The following is a 23,378-nucleotide window of genomic DNA, read 5'->3' as shown; positions in this document are numbered from 1 at the left end:
TGTTGGTCTTCCCAAGCTATATATAGCAAGTGATACAAAAAGAAAATTGTGACACACATTTGATCAGAGTGGGAGACAATGACAAACAAGATGTTGTACACATTATTGGGCTTGGTCTTACAATTATTGCACTATTTTAATGCATCCTAGAAGAATTGAAAGTAGATGGCTTTATCTTGTTGGTCCAATATCTTACATGCAATCTAGAATCTTGTGTTGATGAGTTGTCGAATGAGGAAAGGAGAAGGTCTCAATATAGCTTGGGAGATACATGAAAGTCAAAGATGGTAGGAATGTTGATTTGTCCTTGAGGTCTTAAAGTCTTCTTATATGAGTTTGATGATGTCATTATTGATGGGGTGAAAACGTGACATCTCAATGGGAGTGACATGTTGAGTGATTGAAATCAAAAAACACTTACTCAACTATTGGGGACTTCCTCCCAAACAAGCTTTGCAAGTAGTACATGTGTGGACATGTTGGTTGGGGAGGCTCCAATAGGTTTGCATCATGGGTGATTGCCTCATGTGGGTCAATAGAAAATCCTATCTCATGAATCTCTTTGTTATTGTAACATCCAACTTAAAGGTTTATATTCATGGCAACGTAGGTCATTGGGTAGGGTGGATATAAAGTTATATTGTAGGGTAGCCACAACATTTTGTAGCTCTAGGCATATAGTGGCCTTGTCATCATTTGTGGAGGGGATCAATTTTTTATGAATTGCTTGATAGAAATGTTTTTTATAAAGGCTCACCAAACTATTGATCATCATGATCTATTCTTTGAAAGTATTTTGGTAGTGGGTGCTAACATATCTTAGCCATCATTTGCATTGAGTTCTTTTTGCTCAAGTCCTTTGGTGTCCTTCCCTTCTTCATTGAAAACCTTTGTCCAAGAGCTTGTAGGCTATGCATTTGAGCTATTACTTGAGATTTGAGACAGGGATCTTTTACACGTCCTTGACTATGATATTTTCTTGGTAGATACTTCCATGTCTACTCTTGGATGCTTATGAGCTGATTTGATTCGTCTTCATTGAGCATATACCGATCTCTGTCAGGTCTTGCCAGTGGTGTGTACATCTTGCTTATTACTCAAGGGATGTATCAATTGTACTAAAGGACTCTCTTGACACATTTGGGTGTTTAGCTCATGTTCATTAGCTGTCATAGTGCCTCTGTTATGCCCACTTGATGTAGAATTGGACTTGGTAGTCACTCTTGTCATTGGATCTCTATTAACTCATTATTTTCTCTCATTTACTCATTGTTGTCATTTATTATAGTAAGTTGTTTTATGCAGATTGTGATGTATTTAATGAGCTTAATCATGTCCTTCTGATGTACTTTCGGTACTATTTGGTGTGGACAGTTGCTCATTCTAGTAGTTTCTCTTATTTTTAGCTTGTTTTGGCAGTGGTTTTGGCCTTTTTACTGCTAATTACAGCAGATTTTTTTTAGTATAGTTTGCCTTTGTTTGACTCATTATGGCTGGTCATCTCAAAGATACAACTTTGTTTAACATTGCCAAGTTGGATGGCACCAACTATGGCTACTGGAAGTCTCAAATATGGCAAATTTTGTTACAAAAATTGCTTATTAAGCCACTAAGAAACAAAGGTATTAAACCCGAGAATATGGATGATGATGATTGGGCTGATTTAGATGCACTATGCAAGTCCACTATCATTTTATCACTCTCTGAAGAGGTCCATAATAATGTTGTTGAAGATGAAGATCAGAGTGCATGGAATCTATGGGAAAAGATTTAGGAACTTTATGCAAAGCAAAGCCCTGCTTCACAGATGTATTGGCTTAAACAGTTGATGGATCTCTGCATGAAGAAGGGGACCACATTATCTACTCACTTTATCCAATTTCATTCTATCATGAAGAATCTGCTTCAACAGGGTGTTAAGTTTCAGGATAATCTACATCCTTTATTTCTACTTGGCACTTTACCTGAGTCTTGGGATGTATTTCACACTATGATTTGTACCAACAAACTTGATGGGCTGAAATTGCAAGATGTAGAGAGTGCTCTTTTGACTAAAAAATTTAACAAGAAAAACAATGATGCTTCCCGCAATTCACATGCTTTATCCGTTAGAGGTGGTAGAAGTGGCAAGAAAGATAATGATCGTCATGGGAAGGACTCTCAGAAGTCTCGGTCTAAGTCGCGTGGACACAGCAAGTCCCGTTGACGTAAGTCTAATCTTACATGCCATTATTGTGGGAAAGCAGGACATATACGGCTAGTGCCATAAGATGTGCGATGACAAGTGCAAAGAAAAGGGGAAAGAAAAAGGGCACGAGAAATCCAATAATCTTAGCATTATACCTGCAAAGTCTAGCGTAAAGATTGAGGAGATAAATATCATGCAGAACCTGAGGAGTCTGATGATGGTCACTACATCTTAGCAGCCTCTTCATGTGATGCCTCTCAGTTGACTGAGGCTCAATCTATTCATGCACAATGTTGGCTCTTGGATTTGGGTGCGTCTTTTCATGTGACCCCCCTATCGTGAGTGGTTTCATACCTATCGTAGTGTATCTCATACAGTGTGCTTAGATGATGATCGATCTCTTGCTCTTGTTGGCATTGGTAATGTCACTCTACAATTTCCCTCTGGTAGCACTTTTATTTTGCACAATGTACATTATATGTACCCCCACTGACTAAAAGCCTTATGTCTGTTGGGCAGCTTGATGATGTAGGTTATCATATATGCTTTGGTGATTCTATATGGAAGTTAACTCATGGTAGGCTTGTTCTTGCAAGAGGTGCCAAGTCTGGTAGCCTCTACCCCTTGGTTGTATCTGGTTCTACTCTTGATCATGTTTTGTGGCAGTGGGTTTTATATCCCACATGTATCTCTTTGGCATGCTCATTTGGATCATATGTCTCTTAAAGGAATGAAAATGCTTCGTGCTTTGTAGTATATCTCGCCTTTTGACTCTTCTGATTTTGCATCATGTGATCATTGTTAAAATGGCAGGCAGACTAGGAACTCGCATAAGAAATCTGGTATGTTATGTATAGGTGAGCCATTGGCTCTTGTGCATTCTGGTGTTTGTGGAACCATGCCCTATTAATCACTAGGGGGTGTGAAGTACTTCATTATATTTATTGATGACTTTTCACGTATGATTTGGGCTTATCCCATAAAGCAGAAGTCTGATATCTTGGCATTACTTCAGCATTGGCTTGCTTTAGCGCCGAGAACCAGTCTGGGCATATGAAATGCCTAAGGATAGATAATGGGGGTGAGTATGTCTCACATGCTTTTGATCAATTTTGTGATGAGCAGGGTATTAAGCGTTAGTTGACTACCCCTTACACCCCTCTCCATAATGGTATGACTGAGCGTATGAATAGGACTATCTAGGAGAGGGTCCACAGTATGCTTAGCCAAGCAAGCTTACCACAACATTTTTGGGCTGAGGCAATCTCTACTGTCGTGCATCTCATTAACAAGTCACCTTGCAGTGGTATTGACTTCCAGGTTTCCGAGGAGGTATGGACAGGAAAGTCTCCCTCATATGCTCATTTGCGTGTCTTTGGGTGTGAGGCCTTTTGCCATGTACCCAAGGATAAACGCAATAAGCTGGATCCTAAAAGTGTGAAATGCATTTTCCTTGGCGATGGAGATGCAAGTGAGATGGGATATCATCTTTGGGATCCGCATGCGTGAAAAGTTATCCGCAGCCCATGATGTTTTGTTCCATGAGGACAAAATCCATACCTGAGAAAGTTGTTGAGATACACATGGTTATATTTCAAGAGGATCCCCCTACTCCCACACAGCTAGCTAGACAACCTGCACTTGCTGATCCTCATGGCCAGGATGTTAGACATGATGTTAGACAAGATGTTACGTAGAATATTGGATAGGCAACACAGCCCCTACATTGAGGTGTTCTACTAGAGATAGGAGACCTCTTGACCGCTATGGGCCCTCCATAAAAGATGTCTCTGTTATAGATCCAAGATAGCCTCTCACCTATGATGAGGCTATGCACAAAGGTGATAGTCACTCCTAGGAGAGGGCTATGCAGTCTGAAATTGACTCATTGCATAAGAATTGTACGTGGGATTTGGTTTCCTTGCCTAATGGCAAGAGGGCTTTGCCTTGCAAATGGGTGTACAAGTTGAAAAGTACCCCTGAACACCCCAGGTTGGCATACAAGGCCAGATTGGTAGCAAAGGGTTTGACTTTGATGAGGTCTTCTCTCCTGTGGTTAAGATGACCACCCTATGCTTAGTCTTGGCTTTGGCTGCACAGCTTGACTTGGACATGTATTAGTTGGATATCAAGATGGATTTCTTACATGGGGACTTCCATATTGAGATTTACACGGAGCAACCTAAGGGCTTTATATAGCCTGGTAGGGAACATCTAGTGTGTAGATTGAGTAAAGTCTTTATGGCTTGAAGCATGCACCTAGAAAATGGTATCATAAGTTCGATGTATTTATGCAGTCATAGGGCTACACCGTAGTGCTATGGATCTGTGCTTGTACGCGAAGAAATCATGTGAACTTTATTGATTTTGGTACTCTATGTGGATAACATGATTTTGGCAGGGAAAGCTCATGATGAGCTAGATGCTCTTAAATCTTAGCTCAATAAGAGCTTTGAGATGAAAGATCTAGGACAAGACTCTCATATTCTTGGTATATGCATTACATGTGATAGGAATCAAGGACTACTCTATCTATCACAGAGAGAGTACATTCGTAAAGTCCTTAAGCACTTTTGTATGCAGGATGTAAAGCCTATTGTATGTCCATTGCCTTCTCATGTGAAGGTATCACAAGCAGATTGTCCAGACAGATGAGCAGAGGGCCGAGATGGCCAAGATTCCCTATGCATCCGCAGTGGGCATTCTTATGTATTACATGATAGCCACCCATCCAGATATTGCTTTTGCAGTTGGTGTTGTGGCATGCTATATGGCTACACCTGGCAAGCAACATTGGGATGTCGTGAAGGGTATCATAAGGTACTTGAAGGGCACTACTAATAAGTGCATATGTTGTCGTAGCCAGGATATAGGAGTCCTAGGATACACTGACTCTAACTATGGCATCTTCTTTTCTTGGTGCCAGTCAGTTGTGGCTAATGCCTCATCCACTTTTTCTTACTCTTGGATACTTGATTTATGAGCTTCTTTTCATATTACCCCACGTAAGGATTGGTTTCATTCCTATCGTAACATGATAGGTTATATGAGACTAGGAAAAGACTTGGCATTGGCTATTATTCATATCGATGATATTAGAGTGCATTACGCTTTAGGCAACACCTTTGTTTTGCATGATGTGTGCCATGTTCTGACTTTGACCAAAAGCCTATTCTTTGTTGGATAGTTGGATGATGCAAGGTAGCATGTATATTTTGGTGATTTTGCATATTAGAATATTGCTCGTGGGAATCTTGTCATTGCTCAAGGCGTCAAGGCTGGCAACCTCTATCCCTTGCTTGTATCTACATCTATTAACCATGTTTTGGTGTGGCTGATATACCACATGTACCTTTATGGCATTGTCGCCTTGGGCACATGTCCTTAAAAGGAATGAAAATGCTTTCTCATTTGTAATACCTTCCACTCCTTGACTACAAACGTTTTGATTCATGTGATCATTGTCTTTATGACATGCTGATATGTAATTCTCATAAGAAGTCTAGTGTTACGCATATGGGTGAGCCTCTAGCTCTTCTTCATTCTGATGTATGTGGTCCCATGATCTATCAATTACTAGGTGGCACAAAGTACTTTGAGACTTTCATTGTTGATTATTTGCATAAAGTCTGAACATATCCTATAAAGTAGAAATTGGATGTATTGGCTATTTTTCAGCATTGTCTTGCTCTTGTTGAGAACTAGTCTAGGAATAGGAAATACCTAAGGTCAGATAATGGGGTTGAATATGTCTCTAAAGCATTTGAGTAATTTTGCGATAAGTGGGGTATTAAGCATCACTTGATCACCCCTTACATCGCACCTTAGAATGGTATTGCAGATGTAGGTGAAATGTTGGGCCATCACCTATGGGATCCACAGGTCAGGAAGGTCATCCGTAGCCATGGTGTTGTTTTTCATGAGGAGAAGATGCATAAGAAACATGAGCAAGTAGTTGAGGTATACAGATTGATATCTCAAGAGGAGCCTCCTCTTACCGTAGAACCAGCTAGACAACCTATAGTCAATATTCCAATGGCCCATAATCATGATGTTGGATAGTATGTCCATGCGCCACAACATGTTTTGTGACGGCCTACTAGAGATAGATGTTAGTAGTCGGATCATTTTGCACCCTCCATGGACTATGTTATGGTGATGTATGCTAGTGAGCCTCTTACCTATGATGAGAACATATGCAGAGGTGATAGTCACTCTTGGGAGAGGGCCATGCAATTAGAGTATCACTCATTGCAAAAAAAAATCATACGTGGGATCTAGTTCCCTTGCCTAGTGGAAAGCATCCTTTGCCATGCAAGTGGGTGTACCAGTTAAAGAGTACCCCTAGATAGCCCAAGCCAACATATAAGGCAAGATTGGTTACAAAGGGTTTTAAGCATGAGCATGGTGTTGACTTTCATGAGGTCTTCTCTCCTATGGTCAAGATGACTACCATATGCTTAGTACTCTGGCTTTGGTTGTGCAGTTAGATTTTGACCTTTATTAGATGGAAAATATGACTTTCTTACATAGGGACCTTCATGATGAAATTTATATGTAGTAGCCTAAGGGATTTGAGGAAAAAGGAAAGAAACACCTAGTGTGTAAGTTAAAAAGGAGCCTTTATGGCCTTAAGCAAGCATATAGGGAATGGTACCACAAGTTTGATGCTTTCATGCATTCACATGGATATACATGTAGTGATATGGATTCGTGTCTCTACACAAAGAAGGTTCGTAATGGTAGTCTTATTATCTTGGTACTTTATGTGGCTGATATGTTGATTATTGGGAGAGCTCATGATAAATTGGGTACCTTGAAAAGTTAGCTCAAGAAGAGCTTTGAGATATAGGACATGGGACATGCCTCACATGTTCATGGCATGTGTATCACATGTGATCGCTCTAAGGGGCTCGTTTACTTGTCACACAAGAACTACATACAAAGGTCCTTGAGTGCTTCCATATGCAAGATGTTAAGCCTATTGGCTGTCCTTTACCTTCCCATGTGAACGTCAATCGAGTAGATTGTCCCTAATCAAATGAGCAGAAGGTTGAGATGGCCAAGTTCCCTTATGCATCCACAGTGGATAGTTTGATGTATGCCATAATAACCACTCATCCAGACATAGCATTTGTAGTGGGAGTTGTGGCACGCTACATGGCTACATCTTGCTAATGACATTAGAATATCATAAAGGATATCATAGGGTACATATGAAAGGCACTACAAATATGAGCATTTGCTATGGTGGTTAGAATACTATAGTCGTGGGCTACACTTACTCTGAGTATGTAAGACATGCAAACAGTAGAAAGTCCACCTCTGGATATGTCTTCACTTTTGCTAGAGGTGTTGTTTCTTGGATGTCCAAGGTGCAAAAATGTAAAGTCTTATCTACTACTAAGGCAAAGTATGTTGCAACCAATGAGGCTTGTAAGAAGGCATTATGGTTAGATGCCGGTATTACTTTTATTCCTATACTACATTTGAATTCTATGAGTGCTATTTAGTTGGTCCAATTTTCCATGTGAATACAATGTATATTAAGATGCGCTAGGGCAAGTTTATTGAGCTTATCAAGATCTCGAATGGGAGAATCTTGCAAATCTGCTCACTAAAAGTCTCTCAACAAAACGTTTTGCCTTTCTTCAGAAGATGATGGATGCAAGATGAGATGATGTCTATTCCTCATCCTATTGTACTTTATGTACATTTATACTTTGTCACTTTTTTTTGTCCTCTCCTCACTAGAGGCACATTCACCTTTGAGTGGGAGGTTGTTGGGGGTAAAGGCACTTATGCCTACACCATCCTGTATTTACCTCACATACTATAATTACACACTTGTACACTATAGGTGGTAGGTGCCCATCACTATCACTTTATTCTTTATTCTTTCACTAACTATTGAATAAGGTAGGTTGGTCACACATTGTGACTATTGGAGTTCCCAAATATAGTGTCTCTTTCTCTCTCTTGCCCTCGTACTCCATCCACCATAGCTCTTGTTTTACTCTTGCTTCCACTTGTGTGCTACCACTCAAGTTCTACCTTTCATCGTCCACCTCAAATCATGTGTAATTAAATAGTGATTAAATACTAAGCTAAAAGACCCTTTTTTAGTACATATATTTTTCTAATGTATAATTATTCTAGGCACTTCTAGCACATATATTTAACTATGGTTATGCACACAAACATGGATTTATTTATCATGGCCATAACCTTTATATTAAAGCCTAAGGGCTAGACAATTATTTTTCTAACCTTAAAATAGAGTCATATAGATAGGAGCCAAGGAAATTAAGCCCAAAAGCATATGAGAGAAAGCAAAAAGCTAAAAGAATACTTTTCATGATTTTTGAGTTAAAAAGCTACTAAATGCAAACCCATAAATACATGCTTGAGGGAGATGCTCACTCATGCATAGGGGGACATTGTATCCATTCACTTATCATGTATTATTGTCTCTACTTTCTCTCTTGTGTTATTTTTTGCAAGACTTGTACTAGACTTGCAAACTCTATAAACTGAGCTTTCTTGCTTGCCATTTCTATAATTTTTTGCAAGATTTCTTCGTGCATACATGGATTAAAATTCTCATTGGCAAATTAAATAGAATGTGCACAAAATTAAGCGCAACACCCAAATGTTACAAGAATATGCATTATGATGTGGATTCAAAGAGATTTTGTGACGTGAGATTATTCCCAAAAATTAATCTATCACTTTTTGGACACCCAATTAGTCTTCCTTCTTTACTTTTTTCATCTTCAAGGTTCCTTTCATCATTAACAATTGGCCTTTGCTACCTCCTTTTGACCTAACTTTGACTACTTTTGACCAACTCTATATTTCCCTTGCAATTGTTGTCAATTTGGATTCGCAACTACATTTGGCCTTCTATCCTATGTTATTCAATCTTACGGGTGACCTCTTATCAATCATTTGATCATTGTATAACCTGAATTATGATTGGACATCTTCTTCTTCTTCTTCCCTACAAAAAGGAGGAAGTGTAGCCACTCATTCTTGTACTTGTTGATTCTTGATGTGGAGAGAAGGAGCATATGGTATGTGTAAGCTGGCACCTAACATTGACCTCTTGATGCTCATCATCAATTCATATTCCTGATTCCTTGTCTTTTTCTTTCGTATTTACAATTTGTGCTTCATCTACTTTATTGTTTTGCTATCATTTACTTCTCTTCTAACAGCATAGATCTATTTATTTATCATATATTGTGTAGGCATAGCCTTCATGTTTTCTTGCCAAAGTTAGGGATCCCAAGCCTAAGTGCCATTGAAAGGATAAATCCAAACATGAAAAATCAAAATTTTGAAAACAAGTCAAAAAAAACATAGCTAGAAATTTGGGAAGGCTCCAGGAAGAGATGGACAAGCAATCCAAGCCTAATTGCCATTGAAAGGAGAAACACAAACATCAAAAAGTAAAATTTTGAAAATAAATAAAACACATGGTTTTTTATTTTCGCTCGGATGAGCCCATTATTTGTTATAACTATGATGTGAGAGGAATAAGCCCTAGAACAAGTAATTAGAAGCTAGCAAATTGGGAAGGCTCAAGGGAGAGATAGGAGAGGCGATTTTCATAGAGATCAAGGAGAGGTTGAAGACAAACAATAGGGATGAAGCTTAAGGCTATTTGACACACACACACACTCTCTCTCTCTCTCTCTCTCTCTCTCTCTCTCTCTCTCTCTCATGTGTAGATAGCATGAGTCCACCCAAATAATTGTGCAATGCTAGTACCAAAAGCGAATGGGGTGTAATCAACCATCTTAACATGTGACTTCTTGGCTCTTCTCATGCTCTCTTTCATGTGTCATCATTGATCAACATGCATGTTATATAGGGCTTAGGTTTAGGCAACTTTGCCATTATGGTTGTTCCAATTAGTGGCGGTTTGTCTTTTCTTCCATCATCATAGAAAAAGTTAGTACAAATAAATTTGTACCTTAACCTCAAAAGGAAGAACAAAAAGGTGTATGCTTTGTAGCAAATGAATATCAAGATAGGGTTAGCAAACAATGGCAAATATATTATTAAGGAGGGAAGATATTTACATCATTCCTAAAGGGGAAATGAGCCTTAACTAAGGTTCAAAAGGCTTTGCAAAAGGCTTTATAGCTAGAGACCCATTTATCCAAGCCTTTTAAGGCGGTCAATACATGCATCTTGCACTCTTGAATACTTAAGCTAGTGAACCTTGAGCATCTTACAAAATAGGGAATTTTGTTTTTAACTCCCTTTTTAAAAGTAATCATCATCTCTCCCTCTCTAGCTAATTAACATATTCTAGCTGAAAGTAAGAATCGATCTCTCTCTCCCTCCATCTTGTTGTTGTCGTTGCTTCTTCTGCTGCTTATTCTTTATACTCCGAGAATGCAAGAGAAAAAAGCTAGATGAAAGTTGTGTGCACAAAATAGGTAAAAATCATTGATCATTAAAGCTACATGTACATAGAAGAGAATAATTTATAGAAGAAAACAATTGAGGATCGCGCGATTGCTGTGAGAAATATCCATGGGTACTGAGAGTCAGATTGTGAATTTTGAATTTTAAAAACATGGAGACGCGGGGTATCGATCCCCGTACCTTCCGCATGCGAAGCGGACGCTCTACCATCTGAGCTACACCCCCGTTTTAACATTCTTCCTTTTTCTAATTTATAGATAATAATTTGATAAGAAGCTATTTTATCAAGATCCTAAACACAAGCGCCCCTAATGAGGACAGACAGAATGATCGTCTTCAGTCAACAAAAGTTTTGATAGACGCAAATTCATAAAAGGAGTCAAAACCTATCATGAGGCACAAAATGGCTCAACGGAAAGACACAGATATATCAATAACGAATCCTTTGTATCATGATATCGAAAGATACAACATTCATGCACATCTCAAGACTACGCCCTCATGACGCCGCATATGTGAGGATTCAAGGAATCACACGCAGAGTGAAAACCAAGCAGAGCTCAAAGTCACTACTACTCCCTATATAGGTATTATGGCTCCAACTCCATGGTATAGCTACAAAGCCCATACCCTTACACTCACCCTTGCTTAATGGATTGCTATCCTCAGCAATCTAAGGGTGGTTTTCTTGACTCATTATGGGGTTACATAGCTCATGCTATCAAGATGGTCAGTATCTGTCGATCTAGGACGTGACTCATTAGCGGAGTCTTAACACAGCCTTTTCTATCAAGTTGGTCAATGTTTGCCGCACTACAACTTGGGAGTCTTAACACAACTTATTCTTTCAAGTTGGCTAGGGTCTACCCATCTAGGCTTAGCTCTTTTTATTCTTTTGCATTCCAATCCACCCTCAACTCAAATACATTTTAGGAGTGGAGGCTTCATAGTCCTAACTTGATGTGGCTTGGCGCTTATGGCTTTGCATACCAAGCTCTGTAGGTGTGATCCCAAGTTGTCATGTTGTTGGGGTCAAGCTATGGTGGCACAATTGTAGCCATGCCATGCCTTAAGGGAGGCAATCTATTGTGTTGCTCATTGCATTGTCCCTCCCTTTCTTCGTGCCATTGCCTCTCTTGGTTTGTTAGCCAAGACGCTTTGCCCTCATCGCCAAGTCGAGAACTTGGGTTGTTTTTCTTGGCCTCCTTTCTTACTTTCCTTGAACTTAGACAAACCAGTTGGCTCAACTTTCCTTCTCGCACAAAGGGTGTGGTCTTGCTGCATGGCACCTCTTTGGCTCTTCTTAGCTACATTTGGAGTTAAAGTTCTTGGGAGGGGAATGGACTAAGTCGTCACACTTAGACCAGATTTTGGTTTGCGGAAGTAGAGATATCTTTGAAGTTCTTGGGGTGAACCCCATATTTGGAGTGCTTGGTGTGTCACGGATCCATAGGGTCGGGATAACAACTCCTTGCATTGCTTGCGGCCTAAATACCAAGATCTCAATCTTTACTAGCATTGAGTATGGTAGCCAACGGGTGCCGTAGTCCAAAGGCATTCACCTTAAGAGTGAGTTGGAAAGTTCTCCAAGACTCAATTAGCAAGGTTTCCTTCCATGGCACTAAGTTACCTTGATTGGACCATATTGTAAGCACTCCCTCATGCTCTTCCTTCTTTGAGGCTTTGTCCTCTGGCTCATTTTGTCCAAGTTTAGAAGGATTTGCCTCTTCAGGCTCAAAGGCTTGAGACATGTCTCATGATATCACCATTTTAGGAGGCCCTTCTAGTGCTAACTAATACCACTTTTGAGTATGAATAAAGGTAACATATATTTTTTCTTGGAAAATATTTTAATAATAATTTCCAACAAAGAGCTAAGGTCAAGTCACAACATGCTTTAGTCCTGTTTAAATTTCACAAAAAGAGTGGCTATATAACTTACACTTGTATTTTCAAGGATATATCAAACTTACGAACTATTATTAAGGCAACTTAGTTGGTAAAAAATGTAAAATAATGCATTTTGTGAATAGCCAACCTTCTCATTGCACTTCATAATAAGTCATCTGCTCCTAAAGCTAAGATCGTTCTTGATTCCAATCTTGAACCTACTCCATAATGATAAACAAGACAACCTTCAAATGTAGCTATGGCATTCCATGTTTCAATGAAGAAAATACAAATGGGATTTTTAGTCTTCCTCCTTTTTCTTCATCTAGCTTTAGCGCATATGGTCTTCTAATTCTACCCTTGCACTATGGTTTAATATTAATTTATCAGCCTACATTGAGCATGGACCTTGATAGAAATACCCGACTCTCCTTAAGGGCTGTGTTGATTTTTGGGATGATCTTTTAAGGATATGCTCTCCAATCTTACGTTGCTGGATATCCTAGACTCTTTTTGTTTGTTGTAATGTCTAGGGTCTACACACGCTTTGCAATCCTAACTTCACAAAGTCTAACAAATTTTGCTTCTATACGCTACGGGTTTGAAGGTGAGCGAGCCCACACTACCTATTTTGAGTATTGGAAGTACACAAACAATTAAATGTTAGGTTTGGAGCCAAAGTAGTAGATCTCGTAGGTTCAAGATAGAAATCTTATGTTTTAAATGTTAGGTTTGGAGCCAGACATAGTAGATCTCGTAGGTTTAGGATAGAAATCTTCTCCTCCACTTGTATGATTGGGGTGTGAATAAAAAAGTGGGCCAATGAATCTGTTTACATCTTGTACTAGCTACAAATTAGTACAGCTCCTGCCTCCAAGGGGTAAGGAGAGTAGATGCCACAATGGCAGGATTTGTTCTCCAGACTAAGCCACCTCCATCACCAAAAATACAAATCACGAAATCCATCAATGCAACTAGATATTTTAATATGCCATAGGAGATGCACAGCCTAGGGTTTGAACTCACACCCCCAATAAACTCAACCCACATTCAAACCACTGAGCTACAACCCCATTGGTAGGCCACAAAATTCCTTGCAAATGCTTCAAAAACAGTGTAAATACAATGTTTACTAGCACTGGCCATACACATGTTATTTAGTAATGGTTGAGGTGCACCCTTGGCTAGGGCAAGTCAACTGCTCCAAGTTGGCTAAAGTCCACTCCCATGTAGGTGAGCTGTTAGGGATGTTGGAGAAGGTGATGTGCTGGCCATTCATCCAAAGTCCCAAGCTGCATCAAAGCTTTTAACCATTATAGCACAAGTTTCACAAATTGTACCATGAAAGAAAGAAAAGAACGCATAGATCAAACTTCCACTTGACCAGCTTTAAGTGACAGGCATGATACATTGATTTCAATGGGCAGATGTTACAACATATTGTAGATGACTAAGTGAACTCAAAGCTGAGATGGCTTTCTTCTATGCTACCGGATATTACAGTGGCCTCTGAGCCTATTTACAATCTTAAACTATTCATACAAAACTTCCTCCTGGAGAAGAAAGTAATCCAGGGAGAGAGGTAGTAGAAAGGACATAAGACAAAAAGCAGACACCTATGCATGTACCCTCCAGAAGATTATTTGAACATAAAAGGACAGAACATAGAATGATAGCCTGCAAAGTCCCCCTTGCACATCATTAAATATCCCTATCACTCCAGAGCTCCGCAACCTCGGTGAATAAGAAAGAGCATAAGAAATGCAATGGCGCTAAGCTCAGATAGCCCCGCACTTCTCACACAGCAGCTTTTGGTACATAAATACACAGTGTGCTGGTCTGTATCAGAAATGCTGATGCCACGGGAGGCCTGAAATATTTAAGATCTGAACATATTAAAAGCAGCACATGTTAGGAAAACTTTGCAGCAATAAAATTTACCCCCTGCCCAGCAATGGCAGAAAACTTACATTTGAATCAAGTGGCTCCAGTGTTCGCATTGGAACTTGGAAGAACAAGGCCCTGCTTTCTCTCAGCGGTTGTCCACAATCAGGGAAGTACCACTTTGGCTGCCCAAAGCAGCACAGTGAGCCCCACCAAAGCTTTTGGGGAGATGGTCATCTCCAAAACAGTGCAGAATTTTAACTCTTTGCATCTCATACTTCAATCAGTTTTTGAGATACTGATCTCGTCAAATCACTGCACCACTTTTGTTCTTGCCATCTTGTACTTCAATCAGTTCGAACTCTTCTGACCTGATCAAAGTCAGAGGCCCAGAATGTGAGCAGAGAGAGGACTGTCCAGTAGGATTTTGAGTGTCACCATTCAAATGCTTGAAGTTACTTATACTCTGCCTCCCACCTCCAATACAAGTACGAAAATGCATTGAGCTTGGCTGGCAATAACCAAAACCATCCCTAAATTGTGGAGCTAGAGATCCATTTGTTTTACTAGCTTCTACTAAAGAGCCTGGATCTCTCTGGAGCGCTTCCCAGGATTGAGTAAGAAACTCTTCAGTTAGCTTGTTCCTACCATTGCTTGGGTTCTGCAACCGCCACTCTGCTAGGGCCACTAAAGCATCTAAAACATGTGGTAAATTATGAGAGGTTGCTATGTGTGATCCAGGTAGTTTTGCAGCAAACGAGCTAAGATCTTGACCTCGGTTTTTGCCTAGTGATGCTCCCTGATTGAAAACTACAAACTGCTCGTGGGTTCTGCTGTCTTTGTCAACTCTTTTACCTTCTGCTAAAACCGAGACATGACCACCAAGAGTTACAAAGTCCCTCCCATCTTGCATTGATTGTGAGACAAGTGACAGGTCATCAATGTGGCACCTTTTTTGCATTTCCAGCTCCTTTTTTGTAAAGTTGTTCATTCGGATAGTGTCAGGTTTCAATCCACTAGCCATAAGGCAAGCAGCAGCCACAGTATCAGCTACTTTTGGTTTACCTTTTGTGCTGGCACCAGACATATTTGTAAACATGCTGCCTGAAGGTATAGCCTGCTGCCATTTACAGCCTTGGACGTTAATCTCTCCTCCAGTTTCATATGGCTTGGGAAGATCTCCAGGTCCAGTCTTACCTGTGTTATCCCCACAACTCACGTAGGATTTGGGAAGAGTCAGTAATCCAGACTTGGCTACAGTCAAGCTGGTAGGTGTAGCACAGGTTGCTGGTGGAGATTGTAAAGAAGAACTACCACGCTGAAAACTGACAGCTGGCTGTGACAAAAGAGACTGACCAAACAGCTTTACATCTGTCCCTCGAACTTGCACTTCCAAACTAGACTGAGGTGTTAATCCCACAGCACCTTGTGAAATAATCAGTGACTGTTGCAGGTTGCCAGGAGAGGTCTTGTGAAATTTAGTGGCAGGTATTTCTGAGACACAACAGTGTGTGTGAATATCTGAAGCAGAAGCAGGTACATGCAAGTTAACTCCAGTCAGTGCAACCTGTTGCTGCTGCTGTCCCTCACAGACATTACTAATAGTTTGCTGTGTCTGGGAAGCCCCAGACACTGCTTGTTGCTGCCGCACCTCAAAGCCATGAAAAGCAGATTGCTGAAGTAATGGGGAGTTTTCAGTGCCTTGCCTTTGTCTTTGAGATTGCTTAGACATCAACAGTTTCTGCTCTTGTACATGAAGCTGCAGCTGCTGAAAAAGCTGCTGGGATGTCTGCTGCTGTAAAAATGTTTGAGAGCTTGGGTGAGCCTGCATGACAGATCGTGAGCTCGGGTTAATTTGCTGCAATAATGAGCTTGTGTAAAATGGAGGCTGGAGCTGCCCTATTCGATCTACCTGTGAGCTAGCATGTCTACTATCACTGATAGTCAACTGTGAGCTAGCATTTCTACTATCACTGATAGTCAACTGTGGTGGAGCCTCACAGTGATTAGAGCTTTGTAGCTTTTGCTTCACCACTTGAGGCAGAGACTGCTCGTGAGACTGAGCTTGATGGTGAGCCAGCATCTGTGATAATTGCTGAGCACCAAGCTGCAGCTGCTGCTGAGGCTGCATCTGCACCAAGTGTGGTATCATCTGCTGCTTTAACACAGCCTCTGCAACATGCTGTTGGAGTTGTTGTATGACTTGCTGTGGCTCACCTGATGGTTTTGAATTCAGAGGTAGCAGAGAATGCTTAGACACAGGCTGAGCTTGTTGCTGCTGCTGCTTGTGGTTTGTTTGCTGAACCCCAACCTGTTGCTGCAATGTTTGGGTCGAGACAGTTGATGGAAACTGGTTTGGCACTTGACTATTGACTGAACATTTTGCCTCCAGTGGGGTAGAACTAAACACTGAATGCTGAATCAAGGAAGAGGTGCCTGAAGAAAATCCAGCAGCCATATTGTATGTCTGAATACTTCCTGTTGCAGTCAGATTCTGACGTGTTCCATTTTGGTGGAAAACCTCAGATATATTGATCGAGTCCCCTAAGCTTTGAGATGAACTACAACCTAGATCACTCTTGCAAGTGAGAGAATCTACATCAATGCTCTTAATTCTCAGGCCTCCACTAGAAGTCAACATACTTGAATCTGAAGATATGAATACTTTTGATGAAGTGGATTGACCTGCAAAACCTGCATCAAACATTGAATCCAGCTTATCTAATTTTCTTTTACGATGCATACCCACATTACTATTAATAGTGGAAACCGAATCAGGCACCATATGCAATTTTGCTTTTGAGTTCTGGAAATAGGTTTTTATCTGAGTAAGGGATTTGGCAGGTAAACTTTCACAAAGCCGGACCCAGTCCTTGCCATGGTTTCTGATTACATCAAAGAACTTATCTTTCTCATCTTGATTCCAGGAAGTTGGCTCTCTTCTAGTTCTACTGTCTACTGTTTTAAAAATTCTACTTTTCACATCTCCAAGCTTTGCAATAGAAGCCACAGTGGGGGGATTGGGCACAACCAATCGAGGAATCACTGAAGACAGCATCGGGTCAAGAGAAAATGCTGCACCAGAAGCCTCGGAACATCCCACAGTACCATCAACTGGTTCAGCTTTGAATTGCAGCACTTCCTGACAAGCCAAGCTATCAACTTCAGAGCAGCACTGTGTAGCATCAACCACAGGTTGGTTGACCATGTTAGAGTCTGTTACAGTACCTCCAGTGTCAACAGGAGAAATCTCTTCTTTCACATTATCATATGGGGCACCTGAAAGAGTTCCACCAACATCAGCATCAGGCAAAAGACCACGCATCTCTATTGCACCAGTCTCACAGACATCAGCATTGTCAGATAAGAGACCATGCATCTCTCCTGTAGTGGTTTCCATGGACTTGGCAGCAGACATTGTATCATGGGCAAGTGTGTCGTCTTTTGGGTCAGTCATGCTCACAACTGGACACTCTGGAATGTTACTGGAAATTGTTAGTGGAACAACAGGACAAACAGAATGTCTTTCTAAAGGCTCATCTGAAACATGTGTCTGTGCACCTTTAACATCCAAAATTTTGGTACGACAAGAACCCTTAGCAACTTCTTCAACCTGCTCCAAGAGCTTCAAATCCTCTGGACCTGGTACCTGTTTCATAGCATCTACACTACCTTCCTCTAAAGGCATTTCATACCGCTCTAAAAATAGATCCAAACCCAATTGCTTCTGTCTTCTGTTGAAGAAAGTTCTACACTGGCCCTGGCTTTTAGAACCTACATACTGAGCAATGCTTCGAAAATCCTTCCCAAACATTGCCACAGCACCAACAAAAAGCTCCCTTTCATCATCCGTCCATTGTGGATCTGCATCTACTTTGGGGCCTTTAGGAATTCGATAGTGCATACTGCGTGATCCTTTACCCCCAACAAGGTCATGGCTAATTTGACCAAGAGATGCCATCAAGTTGGACAGTTGCTTACTTCTATGATTGTCTTGCAATAGTTCTGCTAAAAATAACAACAATAGCATAAATTAATTAATGATGGTGCCAGTATTCTAGAAGAAAGGGACCAACTACTTTCTACAACATCACCAGAAGCATGCTAAGTACGAACCCATCTTACTCGAACTCTGTACAACTCCAGAGACATCTCTTTGAACACCCATTGCAGCTGCAGCAGCTGCCATCAATGTTAAGCCTTCTGCACTAGCATGATTAGATTCGCGGCGCCTACGGCGGCTCGCTATGGTGGCAGTAGAGAGATACGAGGCATTGGACCGAGTGCAGTCTCTTCGTTTCCTCAATTGATGCCTCCGGTGCACCTTTTCAAATTCTTCCGACTTCTGATTGCGATAGTAATACTCAACACAATCAGCCACAGACTTATGAACAAGAAAAGATGCTATCGTGCGGAAGTCTTTTCCATACAATGAGTACTTGTCCAGGAAAAGTTTCCTCTCTTCTCTTGTCCATGGGTTCACAATTGTTCTTTCCCGTTCTGCTGCAACTGGATCCTCTACCAAACCATTCTTTGTGTCAAACCTGTTAAAATTGTGTTCCTTCTTGTCCAGTAGCATTGATGGCATTCTCAAGTACTCTCTTTCATGCCTCAGAGAAGTCATACAGAAAAATGTATCAGTCTCAAAGTTCTCACCTGCACATAAGGATAATAGCTGTAAAAATGCCAAAACAAGATGACGCAAAATGCTCAGTAACTGTACAAGCAGAAAGAGACAAAAGTCCTAACTTTGAACTGAACCTAAAATACACCAACAATGTTACATCATTTTGTGTAATCTTCAAAATAGCTCCAAACAACCCAAAAAAGACAAACTAGAATGAGCACAAGGTTAAAACTTACTTTTACAGTAATGCTGCACACAAGATTTGTCACACATATATAGACAACTCTTACAGTCTCCTTTTACGCATTCCCAAGGAGTCTTTGGCTGACCTAACATCTTATCTCTGCCAGCCTGTCCTTGCTTCCAAGCCCCTCTCAACATCCTATATTTTACAGCTACAAGTGCCTCTACAAACTTGATAGAGTACTTCCTTTCAGCAACTTTAAGTTCAAAAAACTTCCGCTTCTTTTCATAATTTTCCTTATTGAACTCCCACACACTTGCTCCTGACGGTCTACTGTATAGATTTTCACTGCTCAAGGTAATTGATCCATCTGATGCAATAGACACAGGCATTAAGTGAGCTAAAGCATAAGAGGCCTGATCTGCCATTTTATGGTTTTCCTGTAAAAGGCACAATACCACATTCAGATCCTTTCCAGTCGTAACTTCCTTTTCATCAGACTCTTGAGCATTCATGCTCTGAGAGGCAGGGTCTGGCAAGCATACTGCATCGTTATGAAACTTATTTGGCATTGTTCTTGCTGCAACGACCTTGGAGCCACTGCACTCAGCATCTGCATGTCTCAATTGACCTGCACCTTGACCATAAACAGAAAGAGCAGTCTCATCACGTGTGGCAGCTGTATCAATGGAAGTAACCTTAGAGGGACTAATCAGAGATGGAACAGCCTCAAGCCTCTTATTTGACATATCAGTACCAGACAACGTAGCATCACAAGTAGCAGGAATATAAACATCCTTCTTTCTAATTGTTTGTATGGAACATTCATCATCATTCTCAAGCTTCAAAATTTCCTTTTCAACAACATCAATTTCAAACTCTAGTTTCTCCACAAGCTGTGTGAGTGCACCCTTAGACACACTTGAAGTGTCATTCTGATAGCTTGCAAGAAGAGTTTGCACTTCAGTAACAACTGAAGACTGACAAATCAAGGCAGAACTCTTGAAAATACCAGATGCTGACTCCTCTGGCCTGGTAAAAAAGGCTGCTGAATCCTTGCAGTTTTCAGTCTCCACAAGATTGACACTCTTCAGAGAATTCAAATTGCCACAACTGAAAATCTCAAGAGTCCGTTTAGGAGACTGTTCTTCACATGCACTGAATATATTGCTAAGCAAAGGTCCTGCAAAGATATATCAGACTGTAAAGATCAGGCTAGTACAGAATTCGAACACTATAGAAACCATGCAGCAAAACCAACACAATCCAAAATAACAGCCGGAATCCAAATAGTTCTTTAACATTTACATTTACAATACCCATTGATCCCTACTAACTTCAAGTGACAGTCTGCCAAACTAATCACAATGTGTCAGCACAGCTACAAAATTCAAAAACCAAGGTTTCTAAACTTACAGTTCCACCACAATTTTTTATGTTTGATGCAGACTGGGGGCGGGGGGGATAAGGAAAATGTTGTAGAACGAGTTAAACAAAAAAAAAGGGGGAGGGACAAGCTGACATAATAAGGAAAGTGTTGTAGAACGAAATAAACAAAAAGGTTTAGCGATTCCACCTGAACCAAGAGTCTGTTGCTCATCACACTTCTCAAAAACACAACTGAGAAGTCCTACTGCATTAGGCTCGCCTTTGTCAACATCAGTGCAATCACCAATACTATCTTTCTCAGACTTCTGAGACACAGCTGGGTCTTCCTCTGTTTTCCCTTGTTCATACTTGGCAAGACCCTGCCCCCAAGTTAATCGAGGCTTTTTCCGAGGAGACACAAGCTCAACATCTTCATGTCCAGTTTTTTGTGGGCTCAAAATCCCCACAAAAGAGGTTTTAGGAGGCATTTGGACCACCAACCTATCTTGCTCATGTTGTAAAGCAGGTTCGGCTTTAAAGCACCTTGAAGACGCAGGAGAGCTTGAAAGCTTATCTCCAGCACTCCAATCATGATCAGACTGTGCGTTGCTGGCGTCAAAAGCAGACTGTTCCTTATTCAATGCACTCCCATACCTGTCCAGCCTTCCTTCTGGCTGAAAATCTCCTTCAATTGGGACTCTGGAAGAGCCCACTCTGGGGAAAGTGTCAGCTCTTCTGAAACTGTCAGACTTATAAGGAAATTCTCTACAGCTTTGAGACCTAGGGAGTGTATCCCAGCAGTATGAACTGGCAAACCTTGATCTACCTTTCTCCCTCGAGCCAAACCCTTCAAAAACACCATACAAGCGACCAGATACCAGCTTGGGTGTAGAAGCAGGCCTGCCATCTGCCGGAGATAGGCAAGGCTGCCCATCATAAGCTTTGCATGGTTTGTCAGTTGAGAGACTTGAATTACTCAAGCCAAAGACTGGACTACCACCACACGAACTGACCCCATCCCTGTCAACAGTGCCATCCTCTGAAGACGAGGTAGCACAGAGAGGCTCTGATTGACGGTCTGCTGCAAAATTATACCTGCCATTTACAGCAGTACACTCGTGCCAACCTGTCGAACCTGAGAAGCATGCATTCGCAGAGTAAGAAAATAAAATTGGGAAATTTCAATGACAAAATTCATACATTGAAAGCAATTTGACGAAAACTCCCAAAAAAAAGGGGCGTTCCAACAACAAAATTCACACATTGAAGCGATTTGATGAAAACTCGGCAAATTAGAACTATAATTGTGCTGGAGAAGGCGTATAATCCATCAAATTGTGGTTTACCTTGTGGACGTCGCTTACTCAAAGAGCTAGGCAAACTCCCATTTACAATGGAAGATCTATGAGGCCTGTCAGAGGGCCAGTCTTTCCTGGCAGGTCCGTATTTGTCCTCCGGTCGTTCGAATTTGTCTCTACCAAGGGGTTGCCTCTCCCAGGTAGAAGTATGGTCTGGAGGCATGGAAAGAGAAAATCGCCGCGCATTGGTCACAAAATGCAATACAATTGTCTTCGCAAAACGTTCATTCGTAGCTTCAAAACCTTCCCTGAGAGTGCTATCAGAAACGGAATGTCTGGCCTGGCCTCATAAGAAACAGGAAGACGTGAAGGTTATTACACAGGTTCCAGAATGGGAAACGGACAAGAGAATTGGTTGACTGGAGAGATTATTCAAAACCGGGCACATGAGTAGAGGAAGCGACTCTCAACCACAAGCTAGAAAAGTATCAGGCACTGAGAGCAGGGAATTCGAACAGGCCGAGAGGATTAAGAAGAAGAGGAAGAAGAAGAAGAGGCCCGAGTGAAAGAGACGCAAGCCCTAAAATGAAAACAATAGAAATTGGCTACAGTCACTGGCCAGTAGAAAAACGAGGCTACAGGGGAGCTTGTGTGTGCGCGCCCTGGCAGGCTCCAAAAGGGATAGCTTTTCGTGCAACCGAGTTAAAGGCAATGTGAGGGGATGGAAGTAAGGCGCGCCTCTCTCTCTCTCTCTCTCTCTCTCTCTCTCTCTTTGGAAATAATTGAAGGATTCCTGTTTTACCCCCTTTCAGACTTCCACAGGTCTCATTCCTACGGAGTCACTTGCAACGTCCGGGGGTGCAAGTAGCAGGTGGGCTGTCTTTGAAACCAGAGATCTTGCAGTTGGGCTGTCTGAATTTCTGCGGTTAAACCAGAGATCGCGCCATGCCTAAGTCGCTTGATGAGTCCTCTTGAGGTGCAGAGCATATTACAATTGCTGTATTCTCTGTGTATTGTATGACCATTGAAAGCCGGGGGGCATGTGGGCTGCGCCAATTGACCGGTTTGGGGGAGTGGAGATCCATCCTGAGCTTCCAGCAGAGGGGCTTCCAGCATCGGGGGGGAAGGGGGGTACCAAAACCCTAATTTTACATCAGGCGCTGCATGGGCGAGGGAGCAGGGAAGCAACCTGCGACAGGGCAGGGCTTGTAGGAGAGAGATTGAGGCCAGTGACTGTGATTCATGAATCCTGTGAGAAGTGGGGGGGAGGTAAGCACTTGAGAGAGAGAGAGTGTTGTGGTTCCCACCGCACGCTCTCCTGAAAAAACAGGCGCAGCAGCAATTCAATGGTGTGGGAACAGGGGCCTCTCTCTGGCTCTCTAAAGCGCTCTTCTTTTATTATATTATATCTAATTATTAATATAATATCCCAATTTAATTGAATTTTAAAACTATCCCGCTTCTTTCACCTTTCCTTTTGTCGTCGTCGAGAAGCCA

The 23,378-nt window shown here is 41.3% G+C and overlaps 1 protein-coding gene and 1 non-coding gene across 6 annotated transcripts; both read right to left on the bottom strand.

The window, feature by feature from the left end:
• Positions 1-10,782: 10,782 nt before the first annotated feature.
• Positions 10,783-10,855, bottom strand: TRNAA-CGC (transfer RNA alanine (anticodon CGC)). Its single transcript has one exon. It is a non-coding gene; the product is annotated as a tRNA-Ala (tRNA).
• Positions 10,856-13,908: 3,053 nt separating this feature from the next.
• LOC148025487 (uncharacterized) lies at positions 13,909-23,165 on the bottom strand. 5 transcript variants are annotated; one of them, XM_087692642.1, is made up of 6 exons: positions 21,930-23,165; positions 20,792-21,718; positions 19,268-20,398; positions 18,521-19,060; positions 14,491-18,412; positions 13,909-14,406 (listed from the first exon to the last, which is right to left on the bottom strand). In XM_087692642.1, the coding sequence occupies exons 1-5, from the start codon at positions 22,102-22,104 to the stop codon at positions 14,712-14,714; spliced, it is 6,474 nt and encodes a 2,157-aa protein (XP_087548768.1). In that variant the 5' UTR covers positions 22,105-23,165; the 3' UTR covers positions 13,909-14,406; positions 14,491-14,711. The 5 variants fall into 5 exon arrangements, with proteins under 5 accessions (XP_087548768.1, XP_087548767.1, XP_087548770.1 ...); XM_087692641.1 differs by having other exon boundaries at positions 13,909-14,390; XM_087692644.1 differs by having other exon boundaries at positions 13,909-14,390; positions 18,530-19,060.
• Positions 23,166-23,378: the final 213 nt, after the last annotated feature.

Source organism: Lygodium microphyllum, chromosome 14 (genome assembly GCF_053477565.2).
Source record: "Lygodium microphyllum isolate KBCC chromosome 14, Lygodium_microphyllum_v1.1.10, whole genome shotgun sequence".
Lineage (NCBI taxonomy): Eukaryota > Viridiplantae > Streptophyta > Polypodiopsida > Schizaeales > Lygodiaceae > Lygodium > Lygodium microphyllum.
Note: the sequence above shows the minus strand (reverse complement) of the source record. Positions and strands in the feature narration are given on the sequence as shown.